The sequence below is a fragment of the Annulohypoxylon maeteangense genome, assembly GCF_022496945.1.
Source record: "Annulohypoxylon maeteangense strain CBS 123835 unplaced genomic scaffold GGS22scaffold_19, whole genome shotgun sequence".
NCBI classification, from domain to species: Eukaryota; Fungi; Ascomycota; class Sordariomycetes; order Xylariales; family Hypoxylaceae; genus Annulohypoxylon; species Annulohypoxylon maeteangense.
In genome coordinates, this window is record NW_025953266.1 from 323,607 (window position 1) to 341,027 (window position 17,421).

Sequence of the window (17,421 nt, forward strand, 5' to 3'; positions counted from 1 at the left end):
CGAGTACATGAGGATCCTTACCGACCGCATATGTATTATGTATGCAGCCTACTTACATCTAGGTATATACATCTTATGTCTCAGCCCGAATAAGCGCTACGACGCAGCTCCGAGCAAGGACTTGGTTTCCGTCATTAACTCCGAAGCGAGAATCACGGGAATCCCTAGGATTGTCCATATGAATTGGATATTCGATCATAAATTCCATTACCTATAAATCCAAATTTCGCAAAATCGATCATAACCGCCATACACAGGTCTTTCTATCCCGGGACCTCTCAACCGGATCTAACCCAAAGTCATGAAATATACACACTTAGCTACACCCAACATTGTCACCAACATCACGACCCCTATAAATGGTTATAGGGGCTTAGCAGCAAATCCAAGCTGCTGGTTCCCACCGTGAAACACGACGAACTGCGCCTTCAGGAAAATGTCTCCGTAGATAGCGAAAGGAAAACCCGCAGGCGAAGCCTGGATACCGCCAAAGCACGTAGTAGCCGTTGCGAACGAGTTACCATCGACAGGCGAGAACTTCATGAAATCACCCGGAATCACGCCCTGGTAGTTTCCGATGACAGCCGTATAATCGGGCAGCGTAGCAGAACACGGGAAGGTGTATCCACCAGCCGCCGCGTTGTTGGCCGACCCTGGGACCTGGGCGTAGTACGCGGCGGCAATCTGGGCAGGGACAAGAAGAAGCGTGGTTCCCGTGTCGGCGATAGCTTGGTGCGGCAAAGAGACGGCGGCTGAGTTACCGATCTTGTAGCCGGCCCCCGTGAATTGCCAGAAGCCAGCTGATGTGTTGACGGGCACGAAACTGATATCTCCGGTGAACTCGGTGTTATCGATGAAACCGAAGTTATAGTTGCCCGCTAGAACTTGTTAATATATGCCCTCTACACGACACAGATTGTGAGATTCATAATCAACTTACGGGCTTCTTTCTTCAAATTCGCCGTGAAAAGAGGCGACGCAAGCTCGTTCGTCGCACTCTCGAAGAAAGTCTTCTGCTTCGTAGGCCTGACCGTGTTGATGGTGCCGAAAGCCAGCCCGAGAAGACCATCGGTATCGGGTCTTTGCGTGAACGACAAGGAGACGTTCTTCGCAGATTCAACTGCCTGGTTCTGGACGGTGACTCCGCCTACAGACACCTTATCCAAGTAAACATTACCACTAGAGCTGCTACCATCGCCATAGCTGATCGACCATGTCTCTCCTGTCTGTAACTTCGCGGTTGAACTTTGCTGGATATTCCACTGCAGCATATAGAGTTAGTAATTGCTAATTCTGTAAGACTCAAGCATGACTAAGGATCATAACTCTTGCCGCCTGATATCATCCGAAATCAACTCGGCTCTAAAGGGCTATACGTACAGCAGTCTGACCCATAACCTGATTTTTCGGCGTCTCGGAGCTGAACACCCACAAATCAGATGAACCGGTATCGAAGTCCAACTGCAAGGTTTGCGGTGGGGTGCCAATAGAGACCGGGCATAAGTATTCGGAATCGAACATCTGCGGAAGCGCCGCCACCTCGCCTAGAAACCGGTGAGCGAAAATGAAACAGCAAAGCAAAGGCGCAAGCCACCGCCAAGACCTACCTTTAGGATCATTAGCCGTGCTATTCGAAGCTCCCGTATTCCCCAAAAGACCGAGCTCCTTCAGCACTTCCTCTATGGAAGACAGCAAATCGTCCGAGACCGCAGCGCCGTACTTGGAATAAGCTCTCGCGATAGCCATGGCGCCCCTGCCCTTCCGCGCGCCGTAGTACTTCTTATTCTGGACCTGGTTGATCTTGAACGTCATGCCCCCCAGCGTCGTGATCTGCAGCATCTCGTCCAACACCCCGCGCTTCTGCTTCTGCACCGGACTAGCGGACGCCAGGTCCTGACAGCAGAGAACGTACGCCGCGACAGCGGCGGCGGTGTTCGAAACCCTCATCGTGAAGGACTTCGGCGTGGTATATCTCTGAACTATGTATATAAATAAACCCTCCCCGAAAAGGAACGACGCGAAAAGAAGACGTGGACCGCAGGAACCCCGAACCCGCAAGCCCGGCTAGCGCAAAAGAATTACTTGTAAAATTACGTGTATAAAAAAAGAACGAAGGGAGAGAGCGAGCGCAAACACTATCAAAGGAGCGAACACACGACAAGAGAGGAAGGAGACAGCGACATCGAAATACCAAGACAAAAAAAGAAGCAGAAGAAAAAGGACCAAGAGAAACCGACCCGGCTGGGCGGCCAGGAAGACGGTATGTATGTAATAAGAGAGCAACCATACGATTGCCGGATTCGTTTCACGCCTTCCCCTCGGGAAAGCCATCCGAGCGCGCGCGCGCAAAAAGCTTGATCCCTCGAACATGGGATCCGAACACTTACCACACCGCTGGCAGCATGATGAACGCCGGGGTAGATGAGCAATAGTGTCGCGAGCGCGGCTGATACAGCGAGCCTCGACGCTGGACCGGTGGTGCAGGGAGATCATTCATGCCTAGTCTGTTACAGCGTCCCAAAGCGGACATGCGGGCAGCCTCAGACGGGGAAAATCAAACTCGTTCGTTCGAGCCGGGGTTGCGGATATCGTGAGATATTCATGCTTAGAAGAGAATCAATACCTAACCAGATGCGATGTATGTATGCAATAGTAATAATAGGTAGGTAATTAATTGCTATCGTCATCTTACCAATATATAGACACCAGAACACGGTTCTTCACACAAACTATAGAGCGATATAATCTGTCCAAAATCCCAATTGGAAAGGCGGAAAGATCAGATGAAGCGTTCGATTGAATTGCGCGAGGATGAGATGAATTGGTAACGCGGAGTCCGTGCATTAATGCTTAAATTCTCAGGGAGAATTGCCGTTTCAAATCCCACGTGAAATACAACTTCGATGTGCCATCGACCATTTTTGTATGTAAACCGACGCCGCAGACATGCATGGTACAAGAAGAGCTAAAGGTTCGCGATAGACTCGCCATTTATGTAAACCCCCCAATGACTTGCAAGACCTGTCGCTATCGGCACCATCCATACCGCCAAAACCTTCAAAGTCTCCGTGTAAGTGTAGAAGCGTATGTACATCCATCATATTACAAATTCGATCTTCACGAACAATGTCTCATCCATGTCACTCGTAATCAACCGAGCCGATCATATAATGCATCGCGATGTCAATAAACATGCACCTCTAATCCTGATCCACTGTGTGATGTACAAGTCCATTTTTCCGTAACGCCCTGCGCAATAGTATTAAAGCCCGCATCAGAGACAAAAGAGATACGCGAACCCGAACGATCTAGCTGCCACACGCGCCGTTACCCATTGCCCAATACAGCAATTAATATTTGAACAGAACCCCTTTAGTGATGGTGATGGTCATGATCATGGTCGTGGTCGTGATCGTGACCATGATCTCCACTATGATCATGAGGAGTTGAATGACTGGACCTTCGACTTGATCCTGCCTTTGAAGCTGCCTGCGATGGCAGGGCACAACATCCCTGACCCACGCAGTCATCTACACACTCCAACAGGCACACGTCGCCTCCATAACGCGGCGATGTTTGTCCATCTAGCGTCATCGAGCCATCATCGACGTGGTTACAATCATCTTCTAGACAGAACTCTGGCTGTATAGTGGCACTGTGAATGCCGTATGCGTGAAGACACTTCCGTGCCTGCTTAGCAAGCTTCATATATTTCTCTCCTCCTTCGCTTGTAATAGGGAACGCTACTTGCACGTGCAAGGAAGCAACAACTTTCGTGTCAGAAAGCTGCCAGATATGTACGTGATGGCAGCTAATCACTCCTGGGAGAGCTTGGATATCTTCCTTGATATCCTGGAGGTTGATATGGTCAGGCGTGGCCTGCAAGAGCACTTTTGCCGTTGCCTTAGTCAGAGGAATTGCTGACTTGAGAATGATAAGAGTGATAAACAATGAGACGGCAGGATCGGCGTAATACCGTCCTGACCATTCAGTAAGCCAAATAATCAAGGCCGTAACTATAACGCCCACATTTCCTAAAGCGTCGCCCAAGACATGGAGGACCATAGCGTTCATGCCCATATCGGCGTGGTTATGACCATGGCTGTGACCTTTCCTCGACTTTGACTTAGGCCTATTATGATGGTGATCTAGATGAGTTCCCGAATCACGTCTAGCACGGTAATGATGAGAGCTTCTTGACCGGCAGATGTGCTTGTCCTTGTCCGCGGAACTCTTGTCCGACACACGCTCGTTCGAGATAAGGGGCGTGGTTTCATCTATAGCCGATTCCTCGCGAATTGGGGAATCGATGGAACTATCATCGTTAGAGCTGTCATCTGTCTCGTTATCGTTGCGACTCGACCTGCTATGTTCGATAATGTCCTGTCTGAAGCTGGCTGGATAAATGCTAAAGTCGGCAATACTAGTAAGGCGGCTATGCTTAACACTACCCGCGCGCCGACGTTCTCTGCCCCTAGGCAAGGCACCTCGGCTAGTACCTCGTGGTTTTTGGTCGCTATCGGGCTGATTGAATTGAATATGACGAACAGTCTCGGGGGAAGCATTTTCGGCTCGAGCTCGCGCTAAGGCAACCTCGGGCAGAACATCCGTCACAGGACCAGTTTCGTCTATCAATGCTTGCGTCGCAGTTGCTCTACCCTCCTCGGCCGCAGCAATATTGTCATGTTGGTGAACGTGCTCGTGTCCGTGTTCGTGATCGTGCTCGTCGTCGTGCGAATGATCTCCATGGTCGTGGCCATGTCCTCCCAAAACCAGGAACCCAACAAGGTTCGAGGCCAGTCCAAAACAGCCGACGATAAGAATGAGCTTCGGATTCGAGACTTCCTGGGGCTCGATGAATCGAGTCAATGCTTCGAGGATGATAGAGACGCATAGGGCGATCAAGAAGACGGCGTTGAAAGCGGCACCGAGGATTTCGGCGCGGACCCATCCGTAGGAGAATTTGTTGGTAGTTGCTCTCTGAGCGACAGTAACAGCCCACAGACCAATAATTAGCGAGATGATGTCGTTCAGCATATGGAATGCATCTGCCATTAAAGCCAGGGAATGGACCATAAAACCCGATATCAGTTCCACTAGAAAGAAAGTGATATCAATGGCCAGCATAATGCTGATCCGAGTAGTTTTGGACCAAGCCATCGCGACGATTATCGGATGGCACTGGACCAATCGATGGGAATTCGGCGATGAGATCTGATGGAGTCTGGTGCACGACAGACACCGGATTTAGGTGGTCGCGTATTATGTATAAAAGAAAAAGGGAAGATAAAAAGATGAAATTTAGTGGCGATAAGTCGTTAAGGCTGTAAATTCAATCGACGGCCTAAAATCGGACCAGCGCTAATGGTGCGATAAAAGAGGAAAAGCAGACGACGACGTAATTAAACTAATAAGCTAATTACTGCCCAGTGGCTTTTTAGACTCCTTTATTTGCAACCATGCATTCGCCCAATTCGCTCAATATCTATTATTATCGTGATACTAGCAAACAAGGTAGGAAAAGTCAAAAAGGGAAAAGAAAAGGAGAGAGAGAGACAGAAAAAGATGTTTATCCTGGGTCGAAACCGTTGCAGTTGTTTAACGTTTTGACGTTTCAATCTACCGATACAGGCATAGGGGCTCTTGCCATGTCTGAACGATTGTGGAGCTGAAAAAACAACGCGTTGCTCGGTTCGGAGCACTGTTCGGAGTCGAAATCGCGGGGGATGCTTATCAGATGGAAAGAACCCTGGAGCTTTGTTCTCGCGTAATCGTCTCAATATTTTGAAAGGGAAAAATCTGAAGGAACGAAATGACGTTATTATGTCATAGGGTCATAATGCTCGCCGCCTGCTCCTCCCATTCGGTTTTCGATATTCTTATTGGCCTATTTTCCATTAAAGCAAGCAGTCTGAAAAAATAGTTAAATCCAATGAGATATCTGAATCATGGATGGTGCTTGAAGTTTCTAGGTATGTAGGTACCTAGGTATCACAGAGTTGTCGGAGTTTTCATCAAAAGTCGGGTCGGGCTCACCGGTCAGAAAATTCTTTTTATTCAGGAAGATGGCGTTTCGTACATATATCTAAGCGCTCATCAGCCGATCTGTCGAATCCTTCATCCGTTGGAATGTATAGACCAATGTTGGTACCTATCCTAACTTCAAGGCATTTCGATGGAATTATTCTTTAATACTTAAAAACGCGTGCTAACTACTAGTACTATCCACATCCACTATCCACTATCCAGGGATCTAGGGATCTTCCAATATTATTGAAATACCTTACCCAGGTTGTCCAAGTTATCAGATGGTATGTACGGATGCCTTAGCCCAAATAACCTTAATAGCAGCGTGCAACCGATCCTATCAAGGGCAAGTGCGAAAGGAAGGGATGCTGCGGTTTCGGTCTCCCTGTCAGGGATTATCAAGCCACATCTCCATCTGCCCTATGATATCATTGGGCTTTTAATACTTTTTCTACTATACATCGAAAGCCTTCGAACAAAATGTCAACCTCTCCAAATCTTGAATATACATATAACTCATATCATTTTCTAAAAATCAAGTTTTAAATACTTGTCTCTTTACCTATGTAAAGTTCACATACTTTATCCTATTTGAACATATCAGTAATTGGTAGTAGCCATTCTACTTCGCACATCAACTGTAATTACCTATGTTCCATAGCCATGTCACACGAAGCCCCTTTCGAATTCTCAATCCAATTAATGCCTAATCGCGGTATCGTTTGATGGTAGCCAGTGTAAGATATCATGATAATGTCAGTTCTATTTCATCTAAGAAGTTGATAGAGAATAAGGGGTTCAAGCTGGAGTGAAGAGTATCAGATAACACAAATAGTAGGCAAGAATGCCAATCAGGCTTGATCTCGTAGATAGGAACGCCAAGGGCTTATTAAGCAAAATCCATCGCAGGGATTTTGGAATGATCATGTCGACGTGATTCTTTTCGAATTAAGGGGTAGATATAGGTACCTATATCCATGACTTTGAAGTATTTGATGATGTCTTTCCATGAATAGAGATTCTTAAATGAAGAGGTTGATCATCGTAGGGCGCGCTCAGTGGGAATAACACGGCTGGTATAAGAGTCTCGAGTACATACTACGTATGGTCTTTGATTAGACCGTAGCTTCTACGGGTTTCGGGGATGGGGTAACGCATACTATTATTAGTATGACAGTTATGCTTCTGGCTCAGATTGTTGATCTTAAGCGCTTTAGGGAGTGACAGATTACTATTCTAGTTCTCGTTATACCCTCTTGTTCCGAGTTATGGCCCATAATAACCTAGGAAGCGCTGGTAGCGCACGCATATTCGAAATCTTCCGCGTCTAGATCGTGCATTATATGTCGTGTGTCGGCTAGGTTAGGCATAGTTTAACGACATGTCATTAGAACATGTGATATATATCTAGATACGTCAAGCCGATGTCCAAGCAGGGCAGACCGAAGGTGATATTCCCATTCCATGGACTATAACATCAACTTAAGGTCTGGGGTTCTTTGCGTGTAAAGCTACCCAAGCCTGCGCTAACGGTAGACTGCTTCATGATGTATACTACCCGATCATTACCTAGGGGCGGGGAAACTTACCTAAACACATCCTCACCGACACTTGTGGGTGTTGTCGAAGGATGGACCTGCGTCTAAGAAGCAGCCACCATGGAGGTTATCACCTGAGGTCCTGACCGCGGAAGACCCGGGAGGAAACGGTCTATCTGGTCGCTAAGGACAATCTCCTGCCAAGAGTTCGATGCATGTCGGTACTGTATGTGACTCCTGTGATGCTCCCGTCATGAGAAGCGACGCAGATGCGGGGGATCTAATAATGTATTGGAAGTTGCTGTGAAGGGGCGATCCCCAGGCTCCTATAGGGTGTACGAAGTGGCAAAGATCGGTGTAAAGCCCAGATCGAGAAGAAGAGCTTAACACGCCTTAGTTAACCACTTTATATCTACCATTATGGGTTTGCAGATGCGTCTACGTACTTGAACAGCGTATGTCCGAGTCCAAACGAGCCTTAGGTTACTGTTATATGGTTGAGCGACGGATAAGTTATTCATGCGGGGGGAGCAGGTATTTACCAACTTCCGGCTATTGTTAAGTGAATTACTGCACACCTAAGCGAGAACAGGTGCAGTTGAGAACGATGGCGAAAGAGGGGTCGCTCATCCCGGTGGAAGGGGCCTCTTAGACAAGGCACGAGACGATATCAGAAAGTATACCACGGTCTACATCATATCCCTTTCCAAACCCCTTGGAAATCGCTTCGACGATACCTCCACGCGAAAATGGACATCATCTATCTTTACCATATGTCAAGCCTGTTCATAATTCACATTCCATCAACCTTTGATCTCGATATGTTTCTCTAGGCCCCTTAAAGGCGAAAATAGAGAACATATTGGCTGAGTCAAAGATCGATAATTTAAAATAACAGAAGGCAGTGGCGACCGACGGCCAGATGTTCCTGATTGCGAAACAGATTCACCGCATAATAAACTTCCTACCTCAGGAATTATACCTATAATGTTTCGATTCCGTAATGCTGATGTAGGCATCGCGAAGATCTGTGATGTGGTCACTCGAAGTAGTGTAACCCCTAGCCTTCCCGAGTTGCCGTGGGGGTTTAAGCTTGGAGTTGAGTGCTAGTCAGACAATACGCGACGGATGCCGTGGCGTGTCAATAGAAACAACGAAGTAGAGGAGGTTGGCCAAGAGCTGCACCCAGGGAGCATCAGCCGCCGGCATACACAACAAAGCATGCTAGCCAGTTAGAAAACTCCGCACTCCTTGAAAAAATAACAGAGTCGCTAAGGTCCATCCAAACCCACCGGATAACGCAAGGCCTTGGACAAGCATATATTGGTATCCCCAGACATAGCAAGTCCAAGACAAAAACAACCTGATTGTGGACGCGTAGTAAGAAAACGGAAAGGAGGTTCCCGATGTAGGGATATCCGACGTCTGATTCTTGTTGTTGCAATGGACTTGACTGCGCAAATAGACCTCTATTAAGAACGAGCGATGAGGACATCCCCATTTCATCTAGGGATATCTGCTTGGAGGATACCTCAGCACCGGATAGGTCAGCCGGCGAGTGCCAAGGCAATTCTGATATACTGCTTCCGAATCTCATATATGGTTATCAAAACCGTTCCCGCATGTACTTGGCCCCTTTTGGACGAAGACTTTTCACCGTAATGTCGAATGATTCTTCTATATCTGATCCATATCGGCGAGTCCTAATATTTGTATTAAGGGCCATAAGACGTTGGGATAAGATTGATAAGCACCACGTGGCGCGAGAAGTTCAAAGACTCTTAAGCCCGAACTACGGACGGCACAATTAGTCGGTCAGCGAACCGATCGAGCTTTGAATGTGACCCCCAAGGGTTGTAGAATTTAGCGAGACCTATCCGGTAGGAGTCGCGTACGCCTCTTCAGCCACAATATGCAGGCTACAGGTAGAATAGATTGAGTGGCAGGCCACGGATATACCATGGGGGACGCACCCACGGGCCACCCCCCCACGGGCCACCCTATCTCCCACCAAAACACCTTATCTTTGAATATTTATATTTAAATCAAGAAAATATGTGGAATTATATAAATAAAACTAATCGAAAGATCTTTGAAAGCTGAATCAGAAGATATATTTTTCTATGTGCGCGGCCGTTTCAATGGTGATAAAGTCGGGACCAAAGTAATGTCATGTATAATTTACCTAGTATCTCACTAATTCTTAAATTTTTAGCGCTTGAATTAGGGACCTTTCCCCCTAAAACCTTTAGCCAGACCCCCAAGAACCTGATCTCCTCCGATCTTATTATTATAATCATATTAAATATTTATAAGACTTCGTAATTGAAGCCTAGAGTCGATTAAGTAGTTGTAGTTTTTATTTTGAAGGCGTACGGGTTGTTTTGAGGGTAGGCCAGCTTTTGATCCGAGCTCTCGAAGTTCGAGGAAGAGCAATACATACTCAAGCTCATATCTAAACAACAACATCATCTATAATAATATAAGCTATATCATTAGATAGCTAATCCTTAGAATATTATACTACTAAAAAATCTAATTGTAATAGTGTTTATATGTTGTATAATAGGTTGAAGTCTTCGCTAGGGTGAAAATCTGGGAAATTTTAGGAAATCGCTTTTTGGTCCATTATTTTGTAACCCCATAACTCGTTCCATAATAATCGTATAGATTACAGAAAAGTATCATCATATAGCTCGCCTTCGAAACTATATGTGAATAGGCCCTTGTCTAAATAGATTTATTATTGATTGATCCTGGTGTAAGTGAAAACAAGGTGTTTTGGTGAGAGATGGGGTGGCCCGTTGGGGGGTGGCCCGTGGGTACGTCCCCCATGGTAACTTCCGGGCCAATCCGGTCCCGATTTGATACCGGTTTACACAAGCTTGATGATGAGCATTAGAAGGTTGCCAGATCAAGATAACGATGTCAAGGGGGAATTAAGAATGAATTCGGTCGGATGTACCGAGGTGATCGCGACCGGCTTCGCGGCCCATGGCAAGACTGACTTTCTGCTCTCGGAATTTTTTGAGTTGAGCCTCGTTCGACTGTCAGCTCGGTTATCTTCTGGCCGAGCCTAAGAAGAAGGAACAGTGGTACTGTGTACCGGATGGAAGGTCGATCAGCCCCACTCCTTGCTCTCCTGCATGGCGATGTGAACGGTGCCGGGTTCGTGGTCGTGTTGGCCCACTGTACGATCGAGAATCGCAACGACTAAACTTGTTTCTGGAACCCATCTGTGCATCTACTGACCTGTTTCAAATATATGCCATATGCCGAAGCCAAGTCGATCAAAGCAACGGTACTAATGCGAAGACGTCGACGCATACAAGAGTGCTAAGGTTCCGAACTCTCTCTGGAACGTAAGGAACCTCGCCGGGGTCTCGTTTTCACTGGATTTAGTTCTGATCTCGGTATTATCCGAAATGACAGCTATAATTCGACAAACTTATTGCTTGATTAAGTAAACCAGGAATGATTTTGATCAGCTAAAAGAATACGATCATTGAGTCTAGACCGCAGCTCATGGTAGACCAAGCTTTGCGGCCAAGCAGTTAGTAAAACGATTTCATATGCATTCAGGCTCTCCATTTATATTGTATATCGCATGGTGACTACTACTATCATAGGTGCTTCTTGAAAATGAATGAGTAGTAAATCAAGCGTGAGAAAAGGACGGCTTACCTCAATATCTTGAAGAGTGCGTGGTCGAATAGATTTTTTGGAATTAAAACGGGAAACGAAAACAAAAATCCGAATAAAAAATGGCAGCAATATGACAAGAAAGGGGGGAAAGTTTGAAAGGTTGATCTGTCGGAGATCGAAAGTTGGCCAGACGGGCCGCCGAGGAGCGTCGGATTCAACTTTGTAGCCCCAAGGCGGATCTCGGCGCGGGTTGCGTCATGATATCGTAAGGCGGCTGAGCGGTTAGCCTACTTCCTAGAAATTCTTTAACAGTAATCTAGACTTCATCATAACCTGCTATTACTCGTCTCGATTGAATAGGTATCGTACAGAATGTAGCGACCTAGAGTACCAGCTGGGTAGCAAGCAATCCCATTTCCGATACGCGACGATACATTGTAATACACCGTAGCGATCTTGAGCGCCCGGGAATTCGGGTAATCATTCGTGGCCCTAGATTCATTTATTCAAGCCACAGGAATTTTTTTTTTGTCTTGCAGGCCAAACTGATAGTGTCAGGAACCGCCAAGACTTCCTTCGATAGGGGTATCGAATTTTAGCAAGGTGAATTTTCTTGTACACCTAGGTGAGATATTCTCAGATTGATTATTCATATTGATGGATATCCTTGAATGGCCATTGGTAAGTAGGTCCATATAGAAACGGACTTGGTTTAACGAGACTTGGAGATTCTCCTCAGGCATATTCGATACGTGTAATGGCTTAGTACCTACATACCATGTGTACCTAGATTCTTCGAGGTCTATAGTTGAACAGAACCGAGCTGGCAGACTGGTTGATGGAAATAGTTTCCACCGTAAGCACCGAAGTCGGTTTTTGATATCCGAGAGAAAGGAGCACGTAGGAGGCTGTTTGCATATCGGGACCGAACCATGGTATGGGTATCACGTGGAAATGACGATAAATTTGGTTATCGCGTGTCTGTAGGGGCCCTAATAAGATGAGAAGCTGTCGACCCAGATTAGGATATTGAAATGTGCAAAAGTTGAGAATTTGTCCGACATGTCTCAAAAATTGAGAGAGATTGTTCGATTGCGGAAATAAGGTTTAGCTGAGACGAGATTGTTATTGGTTGACCGGCGCTTCTATCCTAACTTTTCCCGACCATATGTCGTCACGGCCCGTAAATCCGACGCGTTAATCGGGACCCTTAAGAGTGGACCCGGACCCTGTTTTTCTCTTAGCGAAAGAAGCACCAACAGCGATTGGTAAACCCTCTCAGATATTTTCCTAACCTAGAAATCCCTTCCTTGAACCTATGCACGATCACTTACATGCAGCCCGCTACCTAATACCTGAACCACAGGATCTTCGACGCACTATGCGACAATCAATGCTGGGTCTTCTTGACTCAATTGAATTCCTGGAAATTCAAAATTCAGCTCTGAGAAACAATTTGATCTGCAATGGTTTGACATTTGTGCGATAATTCGGTACACTTGTATGCTTCGCATAGTACTTTAGCAAGTACACACAGCAAACATCGTACGGATCGTACAAAACCGGGTCAGCGGAAGACATACATACCCTGCGCCAATTATTGATACAATTAGACCCTTCGGTAGTGTATAACGAGAGCTTGCCGGCACCCGAGCTGGATTTGGACAGAGCGGCGGTTTTGTAGATGCCAATACTCTACTCTGTCTAAAGAGAGTCACATCTACATTAGCGTCTCCGAAGCTCAGGGTTATCTGATTCGCTCTCAAATCGCCTTCAACTCCGTATGCCTCTTCTCTGCTGGCCTTCCTCACGGCCAAATCCTTTTCAAATCTGGGCCAGAGGTGAGGTGACATCTTGTTCACCATACAGCTCACGCAGCCAGGACAGCGGTACAAGACCCAATGAATATATATCATGTAATAGAGGAGGGTCACTACTGATAAGTTCCCTCGGTCGTGGATCTTCCTAATATACAGCCACTCTACCACGGTATACACTATACACCAGCTAATCAGAATTGCAGTCGTGTTTCCGTATCGTGCCAAAGAGAGGATGTAACTAGGTTACTAGGAACCTCACCTGTGTCTACTCCACACTTTTTTCAGTTCGTGATCTGTTTGCTGGGATCCATCAGTACTCTTAACTCACTAGACCGCCTCGCCTGCTAGATCGACCCTTGCTCCCCCCGTATTCCCCGTCCGACTGGATAAGACTTCCCGTAGCGGACCCCCCACTCTCCTCGTGCGATTCCAGCGTGGGCGTGGAATTTGTTTCGTCTTTTCTCCTCAGTACCCTGAAACAACGCTGCTCCGGTCCGTTCCTGCCGATGTGGGTATTTCCTAGTTGGGACCATCAATATAGCGTCCTCTCAGGCGGACTTGTCAAGTGACAATGGTTGCACTAAAGGCTACCCAGAGATGTCTTCGAATTCCGGGGCGCACAATCTATCTCCACTCCTCACTCCTCGGCGGCTTCGCGGCATCTGCCTTTGATCGAGACTTAGTAACGCTTGATAACATGTCGATCCTTCATCGGCCTCATAAACCTCTATGCAAGAGCCCTAAGATATCCGTTATAGGAAGTACCGTATCCTCCTCTTGGCCAATTTGGTCCTGCATAACGCTGTTTGGGTTCCGTTCCCCTGCTTCGGTGTATGTACCGAAGTTCTTCATCATGCATTTTGATAGATAACCGTCATCATCTCAGCTATGAGGTTGTATTTTCTACTCTCTTGTTGATACATAAGAAAGACCACTTCGACCTTGGCATCTGGCATTGAAGTCGTGCTTAACTTATAACCTCAATATCACTCCTATCGTTGTGGAGTAACAGGTTATCTTGGGACCGGGTTCGTTTGAGAGCTTTGCTTTGCCCTATAAGGCTTTCTTTCGACAGAACAATATTCTCACGCGTGTTGAATTATCGCAGTCGTATTTGCTAATATCAATCTTGCAATTGGCTCCGTAATTCTAAGAGAGCAGAGCTCGTTGTTGATCGTATACGCCCATTTCCTCCGGAAGGACTAATTATAAGGGGCATGGCAAGCCATTATTCAACCATGGAGCATATCGATGACGCGCAATTCGATGGGATAGACCCCAGTGCCTCTCCTTTCGAGAGCGTCGGCAGCAACACAACTCCCGATACCGAATTCTCTCCTCCCAGCAGTCCAATTCGGAAGACCGCTATTCTTAACGATTGTCGATCTCAGGCGAGAGAGAAACTTGCCCGGCTGACTCTCGAGGAAAAGGTATGCGGTCTAGAAAATTAAGCGTGGTCATATTTCTTACTAGCCCACTAAGGTCTCCCTACTCACGGCCGCGGATTTCTGGAGAACGAAGGGAATACCCGCCAAAGGTATTCCAGCTATCAAAACGAGTGATGGCCCTAACGGCGCTCGAGGAGGCATCTTTGTCGGAGGTACCAAGGTTGGTACCTAGCAGATCCCAAGCTCCCAAAACCCCATCGATAACCGTTTCTGTTTAGGCAGCTTTGTTCCCATGTGGTATCTCGCTGGCAGCCACTTGGAATAAAGACCTTTTATATACTGTTGGGCAACACTTAGCCAACGAGGTCAAGGCTAGGTCCGGCAATGTACTACTCGCTCCTACAGTTTGCATGCATCGCCACCCTCTGGGGGGCCGAAACTTCGAATCATTCTCGGAAGACCCGCTCCTCACTGGCAAACTCGCCTCGAAGTACATTCAAGGCCTTCAGTCCAAAGGAATTGCTGCGACCATTAAGCGTTCGCATTACCCCCTTACTACTATTTAAGACATCGGCTGATGGTGATGTAGATTTTGTGGCGAATGAACAAGAAACTAACCGGCTCACCGTCGATTCGGTGACGATGGAACGACCCCTAAGGGAAATATACCTCCGCCCTTTCGAGATTGCCATACGAGAAGCCAACCCATGGGCCGTGATGTCTTCATATAACCTGGTCAATGGAGTCCATGCTGACATGAACATCCATACACTTAAGGACATCCTCCGAGGGGAATGGGGATACGATGGGTAGGTAACCCACCCCTTTTCAAACATGAGATAAATGATTAATGGTTGCGCCTTAGCACCGTAATGTCAGATTGGGGCGGCGTCAACTCCACCGTCGAGTCCATAAAAGCGGGATGTGATATAGAATTTCCCTTCTCGTCTAAATGGCGCTTTGAGAAAACCTTGAAAGCTATTGACGAGGGGCGACTTACGAGGGATGACATAGATATTGCAGCGGAAAATGTCTTGACCCTCGTAGAACGCACAAAAGGAGACGACATGTCAGCCGAAGAAGCTGAACGTGAGGATGACCGGGAGGAAACGAGAGTTTTGATCCGGGAGCTAGGGGCCGAGGGGTTAACATTATTGAAGAACGAAGGGCAGATCCTGCCGCTCGATCCCGTGACCACCAAAGTTGCTGTTATTGGTCCTAATGCTAACCGAGCCATCGCCGGGGGCGGTGGAAGCGCCAGTCTCAACCCGTATTACAATACACTCCCGCTCGATAGCATTAGAGAAGCCGCACAGCAAGAAGTTGTATACGCCCAAGGATGTCATATTCATAAATGGCTTCCAGTCGCGTCTCCTTTCTGCACCGATAAATCGGGCGAGCAAGGCATCACTCTCGAATGGTTTAGCGGCGATAAATTCCAGGGTGATGTCGTCGTCACACAGAGAAGAACCAACACCGACCTCTTCTTGTGGGACTCTGCACCGCTAAGTCAACTTGGCCCGGAATGGTCAGCCATTGCAACAACTTATATAACGCCAACGGCCAACGGAAAACACACGATTAGTTTCATGAGCGTCGGCCCTGGAAGACTATACGTTGATGGAAACTTGGCCCTCGATCTCTGGGACTGGACGGAAGAAGGCGAGGCGATGTTTGACGGCTCAATCGACTATATGGTCAATGTGGAGATGCAAGCCGGGACTCCGGTCGAACTAAGAGTGGAGATGACCAACGAGCTTCGGCCGATTGCCAAGCAGAAGACCTTCAATATGACACATAAGTATGGTGGCTGCCGCATTGGTTTCAAGGAGGAAGATCAGGTCGACTACCTCCAACAAGCTGTAGATGTGGCAAGAGACGCCGACGTCGCTATCGTCATTGTTGGACTTGATGCCGAATGGGAATCTGAGGGTTACGACAGAAAGACGATGGATCTACCTGCAGATGGAAGCCAGGATCGACTAATCGAAGCTATCGTGAAGGCTAATCCTCGAACAGTGGTTGTTAACCAATCCGGCTCACCTGTGACAATGCCATGGGCAGACAGGGTGCCGACCATTATTCAAGCCTGGTACCAAGGCCAAGAAGCCGGTAATGCGTTGGCAGATGTCTTGTTTGGTATACGGAATCCCAGCGGCAAACTACCAGTAAGTGACAGGATTCTTTGTATTCGAATTACCAACATCAGCTAATCATGGTAGACAACGTTCCCTCGACGTCTCGAGGACACGCCTGCATACCACAACTGGCCCGGAGAGAATCTGCGTGTCCTGTACGGCGAAGGCCTGCATATTGGATACAGGCACTACGACCGCGCAGGCATTGAACCCCTTTTCCCATTCGGCCATGGGCTTTCATACACAACATTCGAATACGGCCGGCCGTCACTTAGCCGGAAGACACTAACAGAAACGGCACCGATCCATCTGATCATGGCAGTCACTAATACCGGTAAAGTCGCCGGCTCGGAGACGATTCAGATATACGTCAGAGATGACAAGTCGAGACTACCTCGGCCCGAAAAAGAACTGGTAGCATTCGAGAAGGTGTCGTTGGAACCGGAAGAAACCAAACACATCATCGTTGCATTGGATAAGTATGCGGTGGGATACTATGATGACTCGGTACCGGCATGGATCGCAGAAGAGGGCACATTTAAGGTGCTGATAGGGGCGTCAGCGATTGATATCAGGTGAGTAACCCCCGCTCCTCGCTTAATGTTCATCCCCTTACGACCTACCTATCCCGTTGATGGAGACTGACAATCATCGCCCTAACATCTAGGCACTCTGTCCCGTTCGAAGTCAAGGAATCATTCACTTGGACTTTTTAATCCCGATCTCTTCCCATCTTTTCCAAAGATAAACAACACCCTAAACATGCGTATCTTATTTAATTCGTTCTTTATGCGCTTAGCAGGAGCGCTATGAACCTGCATTGGCATATATGGATCCTCGTTGGGTTTGATATCATAATCGGCGA

General features: G+C 47.2%; 3 protein-coding genes across 3 annotated transcripts; 1 reads left to right on the forward strand and 2 right to left on the reverse strand.

Annotated features, from left to right (window-relative positions):
- Positions 1-363: 363 nt before the first annotated feature.
- On the reverse strand, positions 364-1,839 carry GGS22DRAFT_181649 (eukaryotic aspartyl protease; the record flags this gene model as incomplete). Its single annotated transcript, XM_047963884.1, has 4 exons — positions 364-878; positions 941-1,262; positions 1,381-1,544; positions 1,608-1,839. The coding sequence occupies 4 exons, from the start codon at positions 1,837-1,839 to the stop codon at positions 364-366; spliced, it is 1,233 nt and encodes a 410-aa protein (XP_047815332.1).
- A 1,397-nt stretch (positions 1,840-3,236) lies between these two features.
- On the reverse strand, positions 3,237-5,493 carry GGS22DRAFT_58797 (cation efflux protein). Its single transcript, XM_047967482.1, has one exon. The coding sequence runs from the start codon at positions 5,158-5,160 to the stop codon at positions 3,373-3,375; it is 1,788 nt and encodes a 595-aa protein (XP_047815333.1). The 5' UTR covers positions 5,161-5,493; the 3' UTR covers positions 3,237-3,372.
- Positions 5,494-14,268: 8,775 nt separating this feature from the next.
- GGS22DRAFT_192134 (glycoside hydrolase family 3 protein) lies at positions 14,269-17,272 on the forward strand (the record flags this gene model as incomplete). Its single annotated transcript, XM_047965217.1, has 7 exons — positions 14,269-14,460; positions 14,513-14,638; positions 14,697-14,955; positions 15,008-15,227; positions 15,284-16,586; positions 16,641-17,131; positions 17,224-17,272. 7 exons carry the CDS (start codon positions 14,269-14,271, stop codon positions 17,270-17,272), a joined length of 2,640 nt encoding a protein of 879 aa, XP_047815334.1.
- Positions 17,273-17,421: the final 149 nt, after the last annotated feature.